The 23,643-nt window shown below is 46.7% G+C and overlaps 1 protein-coding gene across 2 annotated transcripts; it reads right to left on the bottom strand.

Annotated features, from left to right (window-relative positions):
• Positions 1-462: 462 nt before the first annotated feature.
• spag17 (sperm associated antigen 17) lies at positions 463-23,643 on the bottom strand. 2 transcript variants are annotated; one of them, XM_088293986.1, is made up of 47 exons: positions 23,116-23,643; positions 22,242-22,382; positions 22,107-22,166; positions 21,896-22,024; positions 21,676-21,811; positions 21,143-21,322; positions 20,860-21,044; positions 20,642-20,794; positions 20,179-20,233; positions 19,992-20,110; positions 15,932-16,123; positions 15,739-15,843; positions 14,976-15,126; positions 14,691-14,897; positions 14,576-14,613; positions 14,380-14,493; positions 14,142-14,296; positions 13,532-13,635; positions 13,374-13,432; positions 13,069-13,299; positions 12,866-12,980; positions 11,799-12,068; positions 10,764-10,873; positions 10,479-10,575; positions 10,229-10,362; positions 8,956-9,040; positions 8,716-8,873; positions 8,366-8,650; positions 8,123-8,281; positions 6,573-6,697; positions 6,366-6,496; positions 6,164-6,297; positions 5,382-5,555; positions 5,196-5,303; positions 5,002-5,053; positions 4,840-4,930; positions 4,711-4,761; positions 4,078-4,167; positions 3,841-3,962; positions 3,622-3,673; positions 3,495-3,550; positions 3,284-3,423; positions 2,150-2,328; positions 2,020-2,080; positions 1,786-1,942; positions 635-802; positions 463-561 (listed from the first exon to the last, which is right to left on the bottom strand). In XM_088293986.1, exons 1-47 carry the CDS (start codon positions 23,224-23,226, stop codon positions 533-535), a joined length of 5,958 nt encoding a protein of 1,985 aa, XP_088150112.1. In that variant the 5' UTR covers positions 23,227-23,643; the 3' UTR covers positions 463-532. The 2 variants fall into 2 exon arrangements, with proteins under 2 accessions (XP_088150112.1, XP_088150113.1); XM_088293987.1 differs by having other exon boundaries at positions 10,764-10,870.

Below are 23,643 nucleotides of genomic sequence, written 5' to 3'. Positions count from 1 at the left end.
AAAAAATATTTTTCACATTTCAAAATAAAAGAAAAAAAATCAAATTCAAACCCAAACAGAACTACGTAATCCACAAATGATTGCAAGACGGTTTCGTACAAAAGACACTTCACACAACACTTACAAGCATTTCCAAACACAGCAGTTAACAACATTCAAAAGCAGAGAAAACAAAAGTCGCTTATAAAAATTACTAAATTGTACGTATTGTAAATTTTCTTGTCATTTAATTTTTTTCCAACAATTTATTTTTTAGTCTTTCTAGCTCAGCTGGCATTGTAACTGGGCTTCCCATCAGTAGCACGAGATTAGCATTTGGCGAACAAAAATGTCATTCTATGGAGTCTGCAGCTTATTTGGTGTTGCAGTTGATACGAATGACTTCAAAGAGACAATTTCATCCGGAGAGCATCAAATAAATTCAAATTTAAGCAACAAAGGACACACACACACACACACACGCAGAGTTGACTGCTGTTTTATTTGAAACAGACTTTTACATTCAGCTTTTTTGGGTGGATTGATGTGTTCTTCACAAACTAGCTGTGCGTTTGTGGTGCCCTGTAAGAAAAACAAACAAATCCAAAAAATGTGTGAAATCTTCCAGGTTTGGTTCAACTTTCTGCACATGTACCTGCGTTTGCAGCGGTCGTCGGCCCTCGAGAGCCGGACGGGTTCTGTCCGATGAGCTCGTGGCGCATCGGGAGGCTGCGGGACTGTTTGGGGGCCCGGGAGCGTCTCCTGCTGTACGAACCGAAATGATCTCTCATCCAGAAATCGAACAAGAGCTCAGGAAGGATGGGTCCACGAGTCAAGGAAGTTGCAAACAAGTCTGCGCTTTGTGAAAACACGAGGCTGCTTCTCACTCGATTAGAACGAAGCCTCAGTCAAAATTACAGCTGATAATTAAAATCGTACTTTTTTTTGGGGCGAAAAATAGAATTATTATTGTTATTTTTTCGGGTTTCAGCGTGGACCTCAGAGCAGCGAGACAAGCGAGGTACTCTTGCTCGGTTCTGTTGTCGAAAACGGCGACCGATCGCCACCAAAATGCAAATGCTCGTGACGACTCTTGTCCACATCAACTTGTGAAAGTAGAAAAGCGTTCAAACGATAGTTTGGATTTATTGACGTGATCACCTCCTCAAAATCCAAAATACCGTTGCCGATCGATTCTCCACTTTGACAGGCCGAAGCGAACAAGGAGCAAGAATGCGCACACGAACCCCAACTGGTTATATTTGGGACATGTAGCTATACAGTAAAGTCGTGTCGACTCTCAGGAGGCAGACGGTGACTGAGAGCGGGCAGCAGGGAGGCATGGATCTTCTTTTTTTATTTTTTATTTTTATGTTGATGTGGTCATCAGTACGGATGTCCGCATGAATTTTGGTGCCAATTGATCATCGTTTTTGAACGCCATACGCAATAAAAGTACAACGACTTCCGATGGAAATTTTGTCATCTGTCCCTTTAATGACTCGCCGAAACATGGAGAGAGCGGAGGGGGTGTGGCCATATTCCTCCTTAAACTCATTAACTACCATTGACGGCTAACGACGTCAAAGATCCATTTTTTTTTTTTTTTACTCGGCTGGTAGTGAATGAGTTATAAGTAGGCGTTTTTCAAGTCATCACTTTTTTCCAAATTTCTCCAAAATGAATAAATAATTTTTTTTTTAAATGAAACGGAGCATATTAATGAAAAACGGGCTATCGTGACTGGACCGATACTTTCAGCTTGCAAACTTGTAAATTGACAGACCACGCCCCTTTGAAGGATATTGGCTGTGACCGGCAGATAAAGGATGTCGGTCTCTGTAGGGATGATAATGTCCTGAGAGATGTACTTGGCGGGATCCTTGTAGCCGCCGTAGCCCTCGTGTGCCTCGCACATGGCAAACAGCTCCACATTCAGTTCTACTTGCAAACCTGCCGGCACCTTGACACGCACAACGAAAGAGACGAAGGGCGCATGCGTTTGACGAATCGCTCGCGTCATCACGTCTTTCAACTTACGGGTCCTGGCTGGTACTTGACACGGAGACCTGACGAGACCAGAGGCTGTTTCACGTGGAACCTGGAAGACAAGCCCAGTGTGAGTCGTCAAGTCGCGGACGTGACCTTCGCCGCTCGGACGTGGCCTCGCCTGCAGGTGTCGACGCCCACGTTCTTCATGATCACCGTGACGACGGAGAACGTCCCGTCTCTCTGCAGGCCAAAATCAACTCTGGATGGACGCAGCTCAAAGCCTCGGGTGATAACGTTCGGGTCAGCCAGGGAAATGGTGCGACACCGGCGCCGCACCGGCTCCTCCACCGTGCGGAACTGGGGATGGACAGTTCAGTTGGTTTTTTTTTAAGAAACAAGCTAAGCAAAACAGTTTTGGTATTTTGTTTTTTTTCCCCCTGAGTCGACTAGTAACTGAAGCGACTAGTCGACGTGTCAAATTTACCACTGCTAATGATGATTATAGCCTGACATTGAATAATTGCCAATCTAGCTCGTGACCCGGCAGTTATGTTACGTGAACTGATGTTAAGAATTTTGAAAGTATCGGAGTGTGACTGGATGGGCCCCGAGTCTAAAAATACACTCAGTGGTGGGCGGTCAAGGCCTGCAAGGCCTTCTCTGCTGGCCTAACATAATTAAGAAATCAGATCATATTCTTCACATTGATGTCATATTATATCGTGTTGAATTTTCAGTCTAGAGTTTTGATCCAATCGGAATTCAGCGAGCTCGTGTTGCCGGGCAGATTTCTTAATACCAGTAGCACGCGCTATTCGTCCGAGGAATTCATCAGATAAAATCGTGCGGGCGTCTGTTCTGTGTCTCAAGGGGGCTTTTAAAGTTGTGGTTGCCAATCAGATCACAAATTGGTGACAGTGAGGCCTGAACGCAGCTTGTGATTGGATACTCACTCTTAAGGGAGCAGCGCGGAATCAAGACACCGGGAAGTCGTAACTGACAACCGTTCGAAAATCTAAAATCTATTCTTGCTTTTTTTAAACCACAATGGCCAAAGGAGGGAAAAGCGTGGATTTAATTGCAGATACGCTTGCGAGGCCATTTCCAAGACGGACCTTTCAAGAGAAGTCACTCAGTAGTGCGTAAGTGTCTTTCTGTCTGTTATATCTCCAGCCGTGATGTCATAAATGATGGTATGATGAGGGGATTGATTCAAGTAGGACTTCACTGAAGGCCGACGTGTGAAATGCACGGCCCGCCACTGGTATGCCGAACAAGTTGAGGTGTTCCCAGTACGTGGTCGATATCTTACGTGATGATTGGGCACACTGAAGGGTTTGGAGCTGGTGATTGAAGGTGGAAGTCTGACGTTGGTCCGCCTGGGCCGGCCGACGACGTTCAACTGGACCGACTTCCGAGGCCCGCAGGAGTCCGTCCGCCAGCTGAAAGCTGCTATGGACGCACACCACACACACACGGAGTCATATTCATACTTCCGTTGGTGCTGAAACACGAGCGTGTACCTGGCGCAGTTGACGGTGCGATGACGGGCATCCAGTTGGTGTTCACCGCTGCGTGACTGAGAGCGGGAAACACATTGCTGACGTTAGCGTTGTGTTATTAGACCACCGGACGGTGTGACTGACAAACCTGGCAGAATAAGAAGGTGTCGGGTCCAGTGGCCGTGGCGCTACGATGTCGTCTACAAGAGAAAATATCCTTTTCAGCACATTTTCATCCTCAAATTGAGAAGATGAACATTTGAATGAATTCTATTCAGTGATGGGCTCTCTCTCATTACAAGATTTCACTCTCTCTTTTATTCTGTTACACGTGCCAGTATTTGAATTCTCTCGTTATTTTACTTACGGCACATTTCTGGTAGGACGACCCTCTGGAAGTCTTCCTCCGTATCATCTGACTCGGTGAAGGTTGGGATGCTCAAGAAAGGCTTCATATTGTCTGGACTTGGACAGGGGAGATGATTCTGGAATACAAATACAGAGCAAGTAAACAATAATGTACCGTTTATGAGGAAAATTTGAAAATTTGATTATAATCACGACGGTGGTGACAACCAGCGAGTTGAGGTTAACACTTTCCTGGTGTAAAGAGTTGTTTTCCGGGTGAAAGTACGGCACAATAATCTTCTTCCTCAGTGCATCGACACAAGCGTTCACTTCATACAGCTCCTGTCTAAGAGAACAGAGATACATCAAAACGACTTTCGGGCTGTTTTACTACCGCTTCTCCGTTCGCCTCCCCTTTAGGAACGGCTCCAGGATTTTGTTTCTTGATTTAAAAATTGATTTTATAATAGCAAATAAAATGCTGGAAGGGATTAACTGGGGCTACACAGCTTTCCAATGGCGCTACAGCCCCCAACCAGCGCCTCTCTCTCGCCCCAGTGAAGAGCCATCACTGCTCTTGCTCTCTTTTGTGATGAACTCGTTTAATCCCAGAAATTTTCACCAAAGGAAAGTCCTCAATTCCAGCGTTTTTCTGGATTTTGACTGATTTTATGAGGCCAAAAGAATATTGTGTTGTAATGCTATAAAGACACAGAGCTATAAAGCAAAAAAGGCTAAGACGTATAAATACGTCTTTGGGAGGCGGGGGACTACATTTTTTTAAACATATGTCTCTATGTCTTACGGATGTAATGATTTAAGTGCTCTACAACCAAACTTGACTTGGAAAGCTGAGCACCGCATGTAGAGTAGCGTCAGTCCTACCAACCTGTATTGTTCCAGCGTGTTTATCCACTTTGACTCCTTGACATGAGGGCAACTGGAAAAAAAAAAAACAACAACAAGAGAAGGATGAGATCCCAACGACATCACGTCAATCATCAAAAGCGGCGACTACCTGACGTTGGCCATCATCGCGGCATCCTCTAAATTGTCCAACCGCTGGGCTGGACCTTGCACAGCTTTGCTGTACAGACTGCCGATGTCCCCTGTGGACAGAAAGGCGGCCGGTGAGATAAAAGGGAGATTTCATTCAGGCATGACGAATGACTCCCTTTACCTGGGGTCCTTTTTGTAATGGTGCGGCCTTCATGCACTTCCTCCGGAAGGGACTTGAAAGGGACATCGTCATATTAGCACACTTTGTATACGACAGCGAGTATTTACGAGTAGCAGCAGTGCAACATCCATGCTAGTATCTGTTAGCCCATGTATTGTGTTTCCCATTATATGTTAGCATCAAGCTAGCGGCACCTGACTAAGCAGAATCCCAGCGTGGGCTCGCTCCACTTCGGTGCGAGGTTCCTTCAGCATCACGTCAGCGGACCGCTGAGCCTTCTCCATCCAACTCTCGATATATTCCTACAAGGAGAAGTGAGGAAAAAAAATCATTTTTTTGTCTTCTATCAGCCAAACAAGTTGTGCGTTTCCAGTTCTCGCCTTCAGTCGCATGTCCACCATGTTTCTGAGTTGTCGGCTAACGGCCCTATGCTGGCGAAGTTCCCTAATCTCCAAGACTTTGGGACAGTTGAGGACGGCTACACCGGTGACGTTGCGCTTTTTCAGGCTGGCTCCTTGTCCTGTAGTGCTCCCAAATGAAAGACTGGGAGCCTTCTGTGGACGGGAGAGGGGGGAGTGTTCGAACAAGTAATGACTCGGACTGGAAAATTAAGTTGGGGGTATCACCGTACCGAATAGTGATAGACCGATTATCAGCCGGATCGATTATCGGGGCCGATATTTGTCAATTTGCAATAATCGGCATCGGCCTTTTTAATAACTTTCAAGGCAGATGAATTAAAAGTTGGTTTATTTTGTCTCTCTCTCTCTCTCTCTCTTTGCTATGCTGGTGGGCTTGCGTGCAGAAGCAGATTGGCCCGCCCACAGCACCATCTGATTGGCTTCTGGTGCAGAAAGCTCCGTGGACTTTTTGTTAGACTTTTAAAACTAAGTTGTCTATTTTCTAAGATGGAAAAAAGCTTTAAGATGTTGTGAGTCACTAAAGTTGATTAAAAAAACGTTCTTTAAGGCAATTAAACTAAATCCAGTTTTGGAATTGCTGTTTTTCAAAATGTTGACACCATTTTCTCCCTTTTTTTCAACAAATGAATATCGGCTTCAAATATCGTTATCGGCCTCCATGACTACTACTAATCTGTATCGGTGTCGACCCGGAAAAAAAGCTTATCGGTCTCTCACTAGTACGGAATATTGTAACGTACCTCAACATAAGGGGACTCCTGCCCTCTGCAGTTGCGGAAGCTCTGAGGTACGGTGCCAGGGTTTCGCTTCACATGGACCCACTTGGAGCGCACGCTTTCGATGGTGGGCTTCAGGACGGTGATGCCGTACTCACCTGGACGCGGTCCAAAACATTTTTGGAGCAAGGTCATCCATCACGGCGTCGGACAAAGAGTCACTCACCTTGCGTGTCGGGCAACGGGTCCTTCAGCAGAGCCACAGTGGGGTCCAAGTGGGCCTGGTACAGCAGCTCCGTCACGGCTTGGCTGCTAAGGAGCTCGGAACCAGAACCGTCCTCGTACACCAGGAACAGCCTGCGGTCCAAGACAAGAAGGCGGCCAAGTGAAATTCATCCCACTGACGCAGTGTGTGTGTGCGTGCGTGTGTGACCTAGGACATTTTATTCTGGGCTTTAATATCATCACTTTGTCCTCATCTTCATCCTCCTCTTCCTCTTGCAGGGTCCTTGGAGCTGGGCCATTGATGCGTGCGGTCACCTGGCCGTCTTCCAACACCTGAAAAGAGTGATACTCTTTAGTAGTCCCTAAAAAGATGCACGGTCCAGTGGTGACTTCAGAGAGGCGAGTTGAATTCATTCCTCGACCATGTTTGGACCTGAAAATACTCTCATCATCTTTCGCCATCAAAATCAATACAAATGTTCCAGTCTCTCCAAAGAAATCTCAACATATGTTGCTGTCTTCTTGAAAGGTCCGTTTTGAAAATGGCCAGGCAAGCGTATGTGCAATTAAATCCACACTTTTCCCTCCTTCGGCCATTATGGTTTAAGAAAAGCAAGAATATATTTGAGATTTTCAAACGGTCGCCAGTTACGACTTCCGGGTGTGTTGATTCGGCATTGCGCTGCCCCCTCACAAATGAGTACCCAATCACAAGACGCGTTCATCACCTTCAACGTAAGGCCAGCGAGAAGGTCTTACGGTCATCAACTCGTGATCTGATTGGCTATCGCAACTGTCTATCAACTGTGTGAGCCCCAAAACTCACACAGAACAGACGCCCGCACGATTGTATCTGAAGGCCTCGGACGAATAGTCCGTGTTCCTGGTATTATGAAATCTGCCTGGCAACAGAAGCGAGCTGAATTCCGATTGGATAAAAACTCTCACCTAAAAATACAACACGAGGATATAATATGACATCAATGTGAAGAATATGATCATGATTTCTTGATGATGTTAGGCCAGAGGAGAAGGCCTTGAAGGCCTTGACTGCCCACCACTGATAAAAATATCGCAAAGCCAAATTCAATCACTGTACCATATTAGCTGTACATCTTTCGCGCTAAGCCTTGCAAACCAACACTGCTGGCGTGTGGTGCTCGTGGACAAAACTAAATGTATAAAATGTGTACGTTTTGAGGATTGTTTTCAAAGGAAAATGCCTGTAAAGATGACTCCATTTAGATCAGGGGTGGGCAAACTTTCTTGATTGGCGGGCCATGATGGGTTCTAAAATTTGACAGACGGGCCGGACCAGGCGCAGATGGATGGAGTGTTTTGGTCACCTCAACTCATCGGAGAAAAATGATTTGAATTAATTTGAAATGAACAAAAGCATTACAACAAAATATCTGGTGTTTGACACACCAGAGGAATTAGAAAATAAAACATGAACAAGGTTTATTCATTTCATTTTTTTCAAGATTGGCAGGCCGGATTAAAACGTTTAATGGGCCGCATGTGGCCCCCGGGGCATAGTTTGCCCACGCCTGATTTAGATCATATTCAAAAATCAAAGAAAGCGATTCAAAGAGTCTTTGATTTAAAATACAATTCATATTTGGTAATTTTACAATGATTACAAGATATTATTCAAGTAAATAGTTGGTACAAGCTCAAAAAAATTCCTCTTGATTTTTTTTCTCATGCTCTTAGCGGTGAACTGGATGTGCCTTCAAACTCTGAACTGCATCTCACCTGAAAGTGGTTCCGCTCCAGGTCTCTTATGTCACAGGCCACTTTGTCAGTGTGACTCATGATGTAAGAGGGGGGGTCATCCTCAGGGGGTCCACTCGAGTGGTACACACACTTGCCGTCACTTTGGATGTGCAGGAGCCCGACGCTGGATGGGACCACCTTTGCCCCCCCCCCAAAAAAAATATAAAAAATATCAGGAATTTCACAATAACACACATTGAGAAAGCGCAAAGCGCACCTCACCTGATACTCTCCCAGGTTATTCCCGGTGACGACAGTCCCATCAGCCAACCAGATTTCCGCCACATGTCGTTCGGGGTACATCAACACAGTGGCGCAGGCCTCGTTCTCCACCACCACCACCTTCTCTTTCTCGTCCTCTGGACCCGTGTCGCCATCTTGCTCCTCCGAGCTCGCAGGCTTTTCTCGGTAGAACGTGGTGATTCTCGTTCCATCGGCATGATCCACACTCACAGATCCGTCGGGTCTTTGCACCGTCACCACCAGATCTTCCCGACTCAGCATCACCTGCAAGCCAAACCGAGACGGTGAAGCAAACGCGGCCGCCGGCGTTGCGGCCACGGGCCTCTCACCTCGTGAGTGACCGGGTCGGATGTTTTGTAGGTTAGCAGAGCGCAGGCGGGGATCTGCTCGTGTGTGTTCCCGACGGTGCAGACACGTGTGCCGCAGGGCGCGGTTGTGGCCCAAAACCCTCGAGAAGGAGAAGTAACCTGGTTCTCTGGATTTTGCTCTACGCGCATATGAATATAAATATAAATATATATTTACGCACACACACAGAGAGTTGATGAAGTCAAGTGTGATCTCCTTGCCATCTGTAGTGTCTTCTTCGATTTCTTGAACCCACACTGGGCCAGAATCCAAACTGCAACTGACCGTGCCATCTGCAAAGAGCACCTGCGATCAAGGTTATTATCGTTTATGAAAACTGCCAAAATGAGTTACATTGAAAAAACTTTTTTTTAGCCAATGCTTCTCAAATAGTGTGGGGGGGGGTGCGATTCTGAGTGAAAATGGGGTACATACTTTTCCCGGCGTACTACAATGAAGTGTAATTTCACCTCCACTCCACTAGTTGGCAGTGGCGCTCTCCTTGCTCATTGTGTGAAGTGAGGATTAACTCTACGGTGTCGGTTTGTTTTGCAACGAAAATGCGATTATTTACAGTTGTGATGGAAGAGTCGGGGGTGGGGGGGGCGCAAATTGTTTTCTTTTTACTAGGGAGGGGGGGCGTAACACAAAATAATTGAGGAGCACTGCTTTAACCAGACAAAATCAAAATGAAAGTACTTTAACAAAAACTAAAATAACTGAAAATACATTTAATATTTTTAAAACATTATAAAACAAACTACTTTGTAACTATAATTATAGCAAAAAAAAGGCCTTTGTCAGTTTGTCATGTGTGAGCCTCATTTTAAATGAATTTATTTCAATTATTTCAATACTGCTGTACGTTCATACGGCACTTCACAGGATGGCCGAGTGGTCTAAGGCGCCGCGTTCCGGACCCAGTCTCCCCAGGAGGCCTGGGTTCGAATCTCGTGGCTGCCAGGATGGCCGAGTGGTCTAAGGCGCCGCGTTCAGGACCCAGTCTCCCCAGGAGGCCTGGGTTTGAATCTCGAATTTCCCCATTGTGGGACTAATAAAGGCATTATTAATCAAAGAAGACTTAATGACCTTTATTTTTCTTAAAAATTAAATGTTAAAACTAATATAAAGAAACTAAAACAAAGAATGTTTGAAGACTAACAAAGCTGCTCTAAAAACGAATTCTAACTAACTGAATTTTAAAAGCAAAGGTCCAAACAAACTCAAATAAAAAAATCCTAAACTGTTGTAAACTCGGCTGCGAATGGAAAAAAAAAACACAATGTGCGGCGACAACTAGTGATAGAGAGAGAGAGAGAGAGAGAGAGAGAGAGAGAAGTGGGCTGTAGCGAGGCAAAATAAACCAGCTTTTAATTTATCGGCATTGAAAGTTGAAAAAAAGGCTGATGCCGATAATCGGCAAAATGCCAAACACCGGCCCCGATAATCGGTCTATCACTACCGACAACCCGGCACGCAAGCCGACACGTTCACCTCACTGGAGCCGTCCTTCATGTATCGGATGACGGTTCCCTGGCAGGTGACGGTGCGCGACGCCTCTTTGGCCAGAGAAGGGCCCTGGCGGCCCGCGGCGTGAAAACTCAGTCGCACCTTCATATCCTGCTCCTCTGAGGACACGCACGACGAGACACGCATACACATAGACACTTTACTGTTACCACGTGATAAAAAAGTTGTTCTGGAGATAAAAAAAAAAAAGAAAAAAAGGGAGAACGTCACTAACCTTCTTCACGCATAAACTGCGCAAGTAGGCCACTCGGGACCGACAGGCTGAGGCTGTTTAATGGACTCGGGGACTCTTGGGACTGACTTTCACACGGCTTCACTCGAGAAAAACACAGTAACACATTCACAGTGAATAAACCCGCACACACGCCCAAATATGGTCCTTTTTTTCCCCGCAAATCGAAACTAATGGATCATTCCTATTTTGTCACTTTTTTTCCCGCAATTTTTAGCCAATTGAAAGTGGTGAAAATAGCGACTGGACCTAACCATGTATGCATACCTGCACCTCTGCCGGATTGCTGTCGTCGCTCTTCGGGACATCTGTCGGCTCCACTTCTGTCGACTCTTGCGGCGCTTTCTCACTTTCCTTCAGACTCTCGACAGGTGCTGCTAAGGAGTGGAAAGTTGTAAATATTTGAGAAATATTCCAACTTGGAAGCTTTCAATGAGATTGTATTCAAATTGAGGACAATTTAGTGATATGTGAGATTTGTGGATCTTCAAGGGACAGTGTGTAGAATTTAGTGCCATCTAGTGGTGAACTAATAGCATGCAGCGCGTACATTTTGAAGCCGCAGAGAGACCACATGTTGCAAGCCAACCGCGAATTTCTTCAGCAGAGGCGCGAGCGAAATGTCATCACAAACGACTTCTAGTATTCCCTCAAGTGACGAGCTAAGTGCATTGCATTTGTTGCACGTGATCCAGCAAGTTTGTGATCGGGTGGTCGTCTCTTTCAGGTCTCCATCGCAGAAAGATGGCGGCGATGTGCCCATGACCAAAGATTATATTTAAAAATGTACATTGATGTGATAGAACAGATTTTTTGCACATTATTGAAATGAATAGTGGGTTCTTAAAATGAAAAAACAAAATCTAAATATTCTACACAATCTAATTTCATTTAATTGAAATGACTGGAAATTAATTTTTGTAAAAATTTTTTTAATCGTGAAAAACAGCACTGTATATTATTGTACTTGAGACATAAAGTTCCGACATAATTAAATATAATGTAAAGAATTACACTGTATTACTTCAATTCAGTGGACATTGTTCTGTTGCTTCTGGTGTGCACACCTTGGCCACCAGGGGGAGTATAATACAGACCGAGTTGCACAGCTGACTCAGCTAGTTTTTTTTTTTTTCAAAGGATAAACATATGCCTGTGAGCAATGTGTAATGTAATAAGTAGTTAAATACAAGCCAAAGCATTTGTTGGAATTCTTGACACGATATTTACAGTAGCTGCACAATAGCATTCTTTGGTAAAAAAAAAAGAAAAAAGCCAAGCACATGCCGGGAGGTTTCACACCTTTGCATTTCTCTGGTGGTTTTTCGAAAGTGTAGGACAGCCTGACGCCGTTATCCAGCAAGGCGGAGAAGGACCGCCTGGTCGCTGCGGTCGTCTTGACAGGTTGCTCTTTCGGAGTGGACTCGTCAGTACGACACCGGGGAAGAAATGAACTGAGCTCTCGTGGCTCTTGACCTTTCGTGTCATTTCTCGCTGCATGGACAACTTGGTTGACGTGCGTGTAGAAGTGGTGACCGTCTTTCTTCACGGCCACTTTGAGCATGCTGGAACCTACGGCGACACATCATTTAAATGCTGCTCGTTCAGGTGTGCCCGCTTTGGCCACTTGGGGGCGTAAGTGTTAGACAAACAGGCGGCAAGACTGTTCATTGAAGCCTAATTCTGACTGCCACTTCAAATCTAGGCAGACGCTAATCACGTCGCAGCTCGCTGTGTCCAGCCTGGCACTCAAAATCACATTGCAACTCCTCTCTGAGCTCATCGGTACGGCACCAATATCAGTTGGGCAACTCAGATGATAAAGAATATATGATTGAGTAGCATCCACATGTTGTTGCTGAACCACTTTGTGTTCAATCCGTTGCTTTAAGGCAGGGCTGGGCAAACGTTTTGATTGGCGGACCACAATGGGCTCTAAAATTTGATAGAGGGGCCCGACCAGGAGCAGATGGATGGAGTGTTTTGGTAACCTCATCTCAGCGGAGAAAAAAAAAATAATAATAATTTGAAGTGAACAAAAGCATCCCAACAATATATATGTCTTTGAAAAAACACAGTATTTAGAAAATAAAACATGAACACGGTTTATTCATTTAATTTTTTTCAAGTTCGGCGGGCCGGATTAAAAGGTTTAACGGGCCGTATGTGGCCCCCGGGCCGTAGTTTGCCCACGCCTGCTTTAAGGCATAAAATACCACAACAACGATGCTAGTGAGCGTTAGCATGAAGCTAGGGAGGCCTTTTATTAAAGCCGACGTTTTAAATACACAAGTCTAAATTGTCTTTCAGTAAAGACAAAAATAGAGAAATAAATCGTGTCACTGATATTAATGTGCTAATAACTTTACCTTCAACGTAGTTGATGGTCTCCACGGTAACGCGTCCCCCAGCCGCAGGGAAGATGTACTGGAGACTCCCTGACAGATGGACCAACATTCCATCCATGTGGAAGCCTGAGAATCCCTAAAAGTGCGGCACAAAAACACCGCAAACATTTGGTGAGTCGCGACTTTCAACTTGGTCTCTTCGCAAGGCTCGTTCGCGTTCTTACGCTGCTGGCCTCCTCTTTGTCGTCCGCTTTACTGGAAAGCGAGTGGTCGGAGGCGGCGGCCGTGGAGCTGTTGGTGGTCGCTTTGCTCTTGCCCGTTTTGTCACTTTTGCCCTCCGTCGGCTTGACGTCCTCCGTCGCCTGCTGCTTCTTTCCCGGCGTCGCCCCCTTCGCCGGCTTCTTGCCTTTCTTGGCTTCCTCTTCCTTTTGCCTCTCCTCCTCCAGCCTGGAACCCTGAAAATTGGAACGACGACTCAAATAGATTTGACATTGAACGCTTTTGAGTGCGTGTGCGAGTTGCTACAAACTTTGAGTGAGGTTTTGGAGATAAACGGCACCCGAGAGTCTTCATCTTCCTCGGTCAAATCTGTAATGTTTTTATTTAGTCCAAAGAACAGAAATATCACTTCATGTCCTCAAATAAAAAAAAACAAACATGGCAGTTTTGTTTGAAGCTCAGCTGTACTTTCAGAAGTTGGACTTAAAAGATTGATTTCTGACGACAGTTTCTTCTGCTCCTCTCTCTCAATCCAGTCTGCGATGGTTTCTGCAACGTGCTCCAAATATGTCCTGAAAAAAAAAAAAAAGAAATGAATACCAAAAAAATATTTATCATATGTTGCAAGTAGTGCGAACTAATTAATTGCAAAAAAAAAATTCCTTAATTAATTGCGATTAATCGCATTTTTTCGACTCCTATTTTTGTGAAGCTTTTTACGGGCATTTACTTGAATAATATTTTGTAATTAAAGCAAAATCGCCAAATATAAAATGTATTTTAAATCAAATATTGTTCTAGTCGCTTTCTTTGATCCTTGGATACGATCTAAATGGAGACATCTTGACAGGAACAACTCGTCCATCGAGAGCCCGTTGACTTAGAGTGTGTCTCTACCTGGTCCGGCGGCTGCACTGAGGCAGACGGAGTGAGGCTCCGGAGGGCAGCCAAAACAGCACAGAGGCTGATTTGGCTGCCTCTCAATATCATTAAAGACACTCCCCCGAGCTCACACCTCTTCGACCTGTTGCCGTCTGGCTTCAGCCCAAGTTGCAAGCAAATCCAGAAACGTTCCTACCTGAATTTGACATCGGTGTGAATGGCCACATCCCAGAATTCCTTGCACAAGCGATCGGGACTCATGGGATTGTGGCAGAAAACGTACAGGACATTATTATGACTTCCTCGGAGTGTGTCAAGGCAGCGATATTGCCGCGCAGCCGACTGGAGCGCCTAGGCCATAAAAACAAAATGGTCACGTCGTGTAAGCGACGAGGCGCGAGATCATCGTCGTCTCCTTTAAAGCGAGAGGTCACCTGAGGCAAGATGGCCGCCTCATAGTGTTCCACGTAGTGCCAGTCTTTGAGTGACCTCCGTCGGCAACTCTGAATATCGGACAGGTCGAGCTGGACCACTTGGCGCTCGCCGATCTGGTCGGGGAGAGAAGAAATAATTAGTTCTTGGATTGGATCTCATGAAACATATGAAACGTGCTGATTCAAATACAAACACCTCTGTCGAATCAAAGTCTTCGGTTATAAACATTGGACCTACAGCAGAGAGAAGGAATTATGACCAAATGAACCCAAACTGAAGAAACGTCACCGAGGAAAAAGCACCAACGCACAGTTCTTGCGCAGGTGGCGAAGCTTCTGCTTGGCGAAGGACCACGGGTTGTCCCAGGGGTTGACGGGATGTTTTTTGTCGTGATGGACCATGCCCAAAGGTCGGCAGTCTGTTCCCAGAACGCCATCGTCATCCAATTGAGTCAGCGACATGCTCTCAAAGACGCTCTGGTGAAAGAAGCGCTCCACCTGCTGCCAGGACAGCGCATCTGCAGGCACGGGGAGGTTAAAAAAAAATACAAATAAAAAAAAACAACAACAAAAAAAAATTCTTTTCTATTTCAGACCATCGGTGCATTGGTGCTGGAGCTGTTGTTTGATGGCCCTCCAGCAGGAGCTGCTGGACCGCCGCTGAGCCACGGAGGTGATGAGCTTCCACGCCGGCGACCGCTTCATCATGGACGCCTCCTCTTCGGCTGGATCCAAACCTTGAGTCGCCTGTGAAGACGGACACAAAAGGAAGGAAGTATATTGAATTTTAATCGGGATCATCCCTGTTGGGGCTGAGCGGAGATGCGCAAAAAGCAAAAGGAGTTTGCAGTTGCATACTGATTCCACAAGATGGCAGCAAAGCAAAAGTGGATCAAAAAGCATCGACATCAGGTGTTCCCAAACTTTTTTCCTGTGAGGGCCACATCACTTTTCCAGAAAAAGTGAGACCATCTTGGGGGTGTCTAAACCTTCTGGGATCTTCACAGCAAAAAATAAGTCAGTCAATAAATAATAACACTTTTAATAAAATAAACAACACTATTTGTGAAAGAAATATTTGAGACAAAAACTGATTTTTATTTGCATTTAACAAAAAAATTTTTTGACCGTGACAGCTTAAATAACCTGCCTTCTGAATCAAATTTTTTTTTTCACCATTGTTGTGTTTCATTTGACGAGGTGAGTCGAAGATTTTTTTTTCAAACCAATAAGAGTGCAACACTTTACACAATTGGTAGTTAAGTCATAAAACTCACCTTTTGCCATTTACACACAGCAAATAATAGAGGACACGTAAAAAAATGTTTTTAAAAATGTCAATATGCCCGCTTGACTTACGGTGATGCCAATTAAGCGCAGCGCCCTTTCATCATGGTGTCTGATGATGACAGGCTGCTCGGACTTTCTTGGCGACTCCTCCACCCCAAACTGCTCCTTTAGCATCTAAGACGTTAGAACGCAAGAGACAAGATCAAAAAGATGCCCTCGCCGTATTGTTATTTACAGGACGTGATCGGCCTTCATGTGCCACCTCTTTGTCTTCTTCTCGGTGTACTGTGGTCAACAAACTATGCAGCAAGTCTCTCTTCTCGTCTTCTGCCTCGACCTGAGGCAGGACGTTTTGCAGCATTTGTTCGACCACGTGATGATCCAAACCGGGAGGATCAGGATCGGATTCGTCGGGCGCTTGCGTCGGAGGAGGCTGCTCACTTGCCAACACGACCTGGACACAGCAAGGGAGTGGCGGATTAAGGAAGGCCTGACAGCTCACCTTCAGGTTCAGATTAGCGGGATGACGTTAATATTTGTCAACTGGGGGTGTGTGAAGCCCTTTGAGACATTTCTGCGATTAACCTTTTAAGTCCAGAAAACGTATATATTTGTCTTCAGAAATTTAGTCCCTGCCTACCAAAGACGTATATATCCTTCCATTCCAAGATGGCGGCGCGCATGGACGCAGCGGCTAACAGCTCCCCCTCACAGTGCTCCTTTTTACTTTTTATTAGTGTTTGCTTGCTCTTATTGGCATCAACTGAGGCACAACATCGATATACCCGCCAAGACATCGTGAACATTGGATATCGATGCGAAATAACCATCACAGAGGAATTTTGCTATGATCGCAAAATTCCGAACGAACTGGCGAGGCTGCCCGGCTCACCATGGCTGGTCATCGGGGCCGGGAAGCGGCGCAGGCGACGCAGAGAGAGGAAGCAGAAGCGAGGCTGCAGGTCCGGTGTCTTGCAACGGCTGCGACGGCAGCCCCATAGGCAACCACTACCGAGTCTGCACCTCACCAACGCCAGATCCGTGGTCCACAAAATCGACGACCTGGGATTACAAATCCTGGGAAACCGCTATGTGCGCGATAGCAGTGTGATCGTCGTCACGGAAACCTGGCTGCACGCAGACGTCCCCGACGCTAGCATCCAGCTGGCCGGGCGCTCGCTACATCGCGCGGATCGGACGAGGGACACCGGTAAGAGGAGGGGCGGGGGGCTCTGTGTTTACGTGCATGAGAACTGGTGCGGCGATAGCACGATCGTCGAGAAGCACTCTTCCCCCGACATCGAGTTCATGTCCGTTAAATGCCGGCCTTATTTTCTCCCGAGGGAGCTAACGGTAGTGATTGTCACAGCTGTTTACATCCCTCCCGACGCTAGCACTAGCACGGCGCTCTCGCTACTCGCGTGCGTCATCAATAAACATCAGCGGGCCCACCCTGATGGCGTTCACGTAGTAGCGGGAGACTTTAATAAGGCCAATTTAAAGACTGTACTCCCAGAGTTTCACCAGCATGTCAAGTGCCCAACGAGGGGAGACAACACTCTCGACCATGTGTACTCGAACATCAAGCACGCATACAGAGCCCTCCCACTCGCCCCTCTCGGCCAGTCAGACCACCTGTCCTTGCAGCTCGCACCTGCGTACACCCCTCTCAGGCGCAGATTCAGGCCTACCACAAAGACTGTGAAAACCTGGCGTGACGACGCCATGAGTGAATTACAGGACTGCTTTCATGACACAAACTGGGACCTCTTTGATCATCAGGACCTTGATGTCTACACGCATTGTGTACTGGACTACATCAAGTTCTGCATGGAAACTGTGTCCCAACATAAGACTATACGGACCTTTCCAAACGCGAAGCCCTGGATGTCCAGCAGGGTTCGCTCTCTCCTCAAGGCCCGTGACGCTGCCTTCAGGTCAGGCGACAAAGCCCAGTACAGGGTGGCTCGTGCTGACCTGAGCAAAGGCATCAAGCTAGCCAAGGCAACCTACAAGGGGAGGCTGGAGGCCCACCTTGCCAGTAACAGGCCACGGGAGGTGTGGCAGGGTCTACGGAGCATCACCAACTTCCGTGGCAGCAGCACGACCGCTGTAGACCCGAGTGCATCGCTGGCAGAGGAGCTTAACTGCTTCTTCGCTCGCTTTGACTCGCCCCAACCGTCACACCCCCGCACTTCAAGCTCCAACTCCCCCCCACTCATCGTAGAGGAACACGATGTGAGGCGCGCGCTCCTGGCGGTCAACCCCAGGAAAGCTACTGGACCCGACGGAATACCAGGCAAGGTCCTCAGAGCATGTGCCCACCAACTGTCACATGTTTTCTGCAGGATCTTCAACCGCTCCCTGGCTCAGGCAGTCATCCCCTCCTGCTTGAAAACTTCCACCATTATTCCTGTCCCCAAAAAGTCACCAGCCGTCCACCTGAATGACTACCGTCCTGTTGCTCTCACACCAGTCATTATGAAGTGCTTCGAGAGGCTGGTTCTCCAGCACATCAGGGACTGCCTTCCTCCCACTCTGGACCCCTACCAGTTTGCATACCGGGCTAACAGATCCACTGAGGACGCCATCGACACTGCTCTGCATGTTGTGCTGGGCCACCTGGAACGACAGCAGAGCTATGCAAGGATGCTCTTTGTGGACTACAGCTCGGCATTCAACACGATCATCCCAGACATCCTCGTCGCCAAACTGGACACTCTCGGCCTCCCTGCCCTCACACGCATCTGGATTAAGGACTTTCTGACCAACAGACCCCAGACTGTGTTGCTCGGCCCCTACACGTCCTCCACCCTCATGCTGAGCACCGGTTCCCCCCAAGGATGCGTGCTGAGCCCTCTCCTGTACGCCCTCTACACCTACGACTGCAGCCCGGCCCACGGCAACAACACCATCGTCAAGTTTGCTGACGACACGACAGTGGTCGGTCTGATCTCGGAAGGTGACGAGACAGCCTACAGAGAGGAGGTAAAGAGACTGACAACTTGGTGCAAGGACAACAGACTGCACCTTAACTCTGCTAAAACAAAGGAGATTGTCGTCGACTTCAGGAGGAACAAGACGCTGCCGCCCCCCCTCTGCATCGAAGGCGTGTGTGTGGAGAGGGTCCACACGTTCAAGTTCCTGGGAGTACAGATCTCCGATGACCTTTCTTGGAGTCACAACACCACAGCAGTGGTAAAGAAGGTCCGCCAACGTCTGCACTTCCTGAGAGTCCTCAGGAAATTCAACCTGGACAGGAAGCTGCTGCTGGCCTTCTACCACTCGTCCATCGAGAGCCTGCTGACGTACTGTGTCTCCACCTGGTACAGCGGCTGCACTGAGGCGGACAGAATGAGGCTCCAGAGGACGGTCAAAACAGCGCAAAGGATTATTGGCTGTCCTCTCCCCCCACTGTCGGACATCTACACCGCCCGGTGCCTCAGAAGGGCTCTCAACATCGTCAATGACAATACCCACCCAAACTCACACCTGTTCGACCTGTTGCCCTCTGGCAGGCGCTACAGATGCATCAAATCAAGGACCAATAGACTGAGAAACAGTTTCTTTCCGAGAGCCATCTCCATACTGAACTCTCACACACACACGAGACCACCCTAACCTCGCAAAACAGCATTGTGATGTGTTTCTATATGCCCTATTCAGTACTGAATTCCATTGCACTGTCTTCTTTATTTAACTAATTTATATATTTGTCTGTATTATTGTTGTATTGCACTGGAGAGGGGAGCCCTCTAATCTCGTTGCACACTTGAGTACAATGACAATAAAGGGATTTCTATTTCTATTTCTATTCTATTTATACGTCTTAAATTCTTTTTTTTTAATGCAAGAGCGTATCGGATTGTCTTAAGCAGCTTCTGACTGAAGGGTAAAGTTTGACTGGAAAAATGGAGAGCAGATGGCAGCAAGTAAAAGTTAAGATAAAGATGTACAAAGTATAAGATGAGCCAGTAATCACGCAAGGGTCCTGTCGAAAAAGTAGAGAATAAGGACTTGTTTGGTGTTGTGGAAATAAATGAGCCCCTTTTTGTGGTGTCGTTTTGTAAAAGGAAAGCCTTATTTAGATGTTTGAGCTGTCAGAAAAGCATAAATAGAACCCAAAATTGAAATTATGCTTGCTTTTACAATTTTTTTTCCCCATATATTGAAATTTAGATGCAATTTAGCCATTCTTGATTGACGTTGCACCAGTGAAAATGTCTGTGTTGACGTTAAGGGCTATAGAAATAAATTTGACTTGACCTGACAACGGCAGCGGCAATTACGAACTCCACAAAATGTCTTGAGGACGCACAAACCTGCTCCAGCATGCAGTGCAAGATGAGCGGCACGGAGCAGGCCTCGGCCGGGACGGGCTCCATCAGGCCGCTGTAGTGATTCATGTCCACATCGGTGGTCAGAGATGACGGCGGCTTTTCTGTTGCACAAAGAAAAATCACAAGCGGGGATGCCGATGACGATGACGATGATGAAGAAAGTACTTACTTGGGGGTGGCGGGCGCCCTGACTTCTTAGAGCGTGGGGACACAGAAGCTCCAGTCTGCCAGGAAACAAAAAAATGATCCAAGGAAGACTGTGAGAAGGGGGTGAGTGTGCGTGTGCGTGTGTGTGTGTGTGTGTGTATATGTTGCATTCACAGAAACCAACCAATCTGAGGACCAATGCAAGCTGGCGAGCTAGCCAGGCAGTAAAAATGTAAATCTGATTGGTTAAAGAAAAACAGTCCTATTGCGAATATAGTTTGAGTTACATGAGCCAATACGACTAACGTTGAAGGTTTGGCACAGATTAGATTTACAAGGCAACAAACAGAAGCTTAAAAATGATTGGCCCAAAAAATTAAGATCCACAAATAGAAACGCGAAAACTGTTGGTAATAAATTACCATAATCTAATTTCTTAAAAGAAATATTTAAAGATCTCGCGTGAGGGTTCGGCGGGTGTGTACCTCTGCAGGCGGCGGAGCGTCCTGCCCCGACACGACCGAGGGCACACGTATGAAATTGGCGGTGTCCAAGTAGTGCTGGTGCTGCCGGCGCCAGTCCAGACAGTCATAGATGAGATTGGCCACGCCGGCGAACATTTGGGTCGCCACCGCCATCTACGAGCATTCGGCAGACGTGAGCGCCCAAGACAGACACGGGAAGTGGGCGGTGACGTCAGTACCACAGCCTCGGGATCCTGAGGGTCAAAGGGCATCAGCGAGTCCGGGACGGCGTATTCCAGCTGAGCCACGTTGTGGAGTCTGGAGTTGGGCCCTCCGTTGTCTAGAACTTGTCTTAGAGCTCCCCAGAAGTGGTCCAGAACTTTGGCCTGTGCAGCCCTCGCCTCATCGGCGGCAATTTCCTCCGCTGATGGAACAATTTGGATTTTTAGCCACAGACATTTATTATTATTCCTCGACAAAAGCGACTTTATTTGTGAATAAATGAAACGTTCTCCCGCTCACCGTTGGCTTCTGCGTCTTCCTCGTCTTCCTCCTGATGCTCGTCGAGGGGCGTGTCAGTGGCGCTCAGCCTGATGACGTTGGCGACGTGCACGCCGGCGCCATCTAGCGTCCCCACCAGCTGAGGTTGGTGGAAGCCCAGCAGCAGGACGTAGTGTTGAGGGCCGTCGTTGGGCTCGTCATCTTTGCGGCGGCGACAAGCAAAAATACGCACGTTGGTCCACCCCGTGTGCCAATGCTGAGAGACGAGCACTCTTACTTATTCATCATTTTAGTCAATTCTTGCAGAATTCTTGGTTGACATTGAGGATTTTTTGGGGGGGAACTATCCCAGGTTATTGCCCAAAGTGATAAATGTAGTGCTTTGGCACCATCTTTTGCCATTTTGGTGCCAAGGAACTACGTTGATGGAAGTAGAGGAGTTTCATTAGACAAAAGTAGTGCTTTGCCACCATCTTTTTTCATCGGTCCTTATTACCAGCACATAACAAAGGTTCAATAATCGTATTAGTAATAATAATAATAATAATGTTTACTTATGTACTTGGGCGGCTCGACATCATCCCTGCGCTTCAGTTTCGTTTTGGGTTTGGGAGGTGGCTCGTCCTTCGACTTCTTGTCTTTGCCTTTCGGTCCAGCTTTTTCTTTGGCGACAGGAGCAGACGCTTTAGCCTTAAAAAAAAAAAAAAAAAATGACAAACTGACCAGTCAAGAAGAACGTCAAACTGAGGCACAAATATGGTCGACGTTTCTCACGTGCTCGGCTTTTCGCCTCTGCTGGTCACTCTCTTTAATCTGCAGCAGCATAAACTTGACTATTTGTGCCATAAGCTCCGCAGGGATTTCCTCTCGGGCCTCGAGCAGCTCCCTGGCGGGCTCCGTCACCTGCGGAAACGTGCGCAGCAAACATTTTTGGCGAGGCGGAGGTCGAGGATGCCGCGCCGCTTGATGTCGCTTGGTCACAAACCTCGTAGAACTGAGGAAAAGCGTCGCGTTTTTTGGCTTTGGGATTCCCATATTCACGAATCTGTTCAAATACATTTTGAGGAATGACACTCAATGTGGATATAACTTTGATTTTGACGACGGGCACGTTAGCTACCTTGGCCTCGGTTTCCTCCCAAGCCAGTGAGCTGAAAAGTTTGCGTTGCGGTTGGTGCACAGCCCGAGCCAGCGTCCGGATCAGTTCCTCGTCATGCGGACCTCGACCCACCAGCACGCACACGCAAGCTTGCCAGTGGTCCTGCGACAACAACAAAGAAGGGTTACGCCACGCGTAGAAAATTATAGGAAATATTGCAACGTACAACAAACGAGACGAAAGGCGTTTTTGGACATGCGCACAATGTAGGGCCGCACAGGGCGAGGTTGCGATACAAGTACGCTCCCCTTTTGAAGCAGATTTTCCTTTTCCTTTTTGAAGCATGTGTTTTTGTCTTTTTTATGTGACATTTTCATAACAGATAGAGTAATTGTATTTTGTTGCAATCCAGTACACATAATTGTGAAGAAAATCTATAGTTTTGCCCATGTGTACGTAATTTGAACCCTGTACATTAACAGATCAAAAATTCTTCTTAAATCGGACTTTTCTAAACCTATTCCAAATCTGGAAAAAGAAATATTGGGTTAACTAAAAAAATCAAGTTTGTCAATTCTAGTCAATGTTTTAGATTTTGCTGTTGTGAAAATTGGCTTGGGTACGTTTCACAGCAAAGAAATTTGTTTACAGACCGGTTATACTTTTTATTGGAGCCCAACTTGAAGCTAGAAGTAAAAACAACGTACTTGCTTTGTTGTGCTAACTAGCATTGTTTATAAATTTATATTTCAAAGTCTGTCCAACTTTTAATGACTGTTTTCTGCATAAAAATACAAGCTATGTTTTTAACAGCGATTTTATTGACAAGGGCCTGAATGGAAAATTACACCAAATGTTTGAACAGTTCAGCCACAGAACATTCAACACTTGCCACCTCGTCAAATTGTGCATTGGCGAGACCGCTCTCCCACGTCTGGACTTCCGGTCCTTGTGCGGCGGCGGTCTTCTTTGCCGCTGCGCCTTTTTTGGCAGCCTTGGGTGCCATTTCGCTTCACACAATTACCACGAATGGAATTTGAAGGCAAAATAGCGGCAGGACTCCAAAGCTCGACCGTGTGGAGTCTCCCAGCGTCCGTGTTGCCCATGACAACCATGCCGGAAGTCGTCTCGAGAAACACGCGATGAACTTCCGGCACCTTTCAAAGTAATACAATCTAAACAAAAACGGCGGTAACGAGCTGGCTCGATGACATCATCCTCTAGGTGGCAGTATAGCAGCGAGAGAAACAGAAGTCAAGCGCCGATCGTCTCAACGTTCGAGTCAAAGAAAGACCAAGTTGATTGTTTTATACTTAAAGTAGGTGAGTAGGAAGAAAGCAGCATTTAAGTAAACGAGGATGCGCCAACGCGACTATTTGTGACCAACTACGTCACTCGAGTACTCGCACAATGTGCCAGTGAC

This window comes from Idiotropiscis lumnitzeri, chromosome 4, assembly GCF_059441095.1.
Source record: "Idiotropiscis lumnitzeri isolate Australia: NSW breed Sydney's pygmy pipehorse chromosome 4, RoL_Ilum_1.0, whole genome shotgun sequence".
NCBI lineage: Eukaryota > Metazoa > Chordata > Actinopteri > Syngnathiformes > Syngnathidae > Idiotropiscis > Idiotropiscis lumnitzeri.
This window is presented reverse-complemented; position numbering and strand designations above follow the sequence as displayed.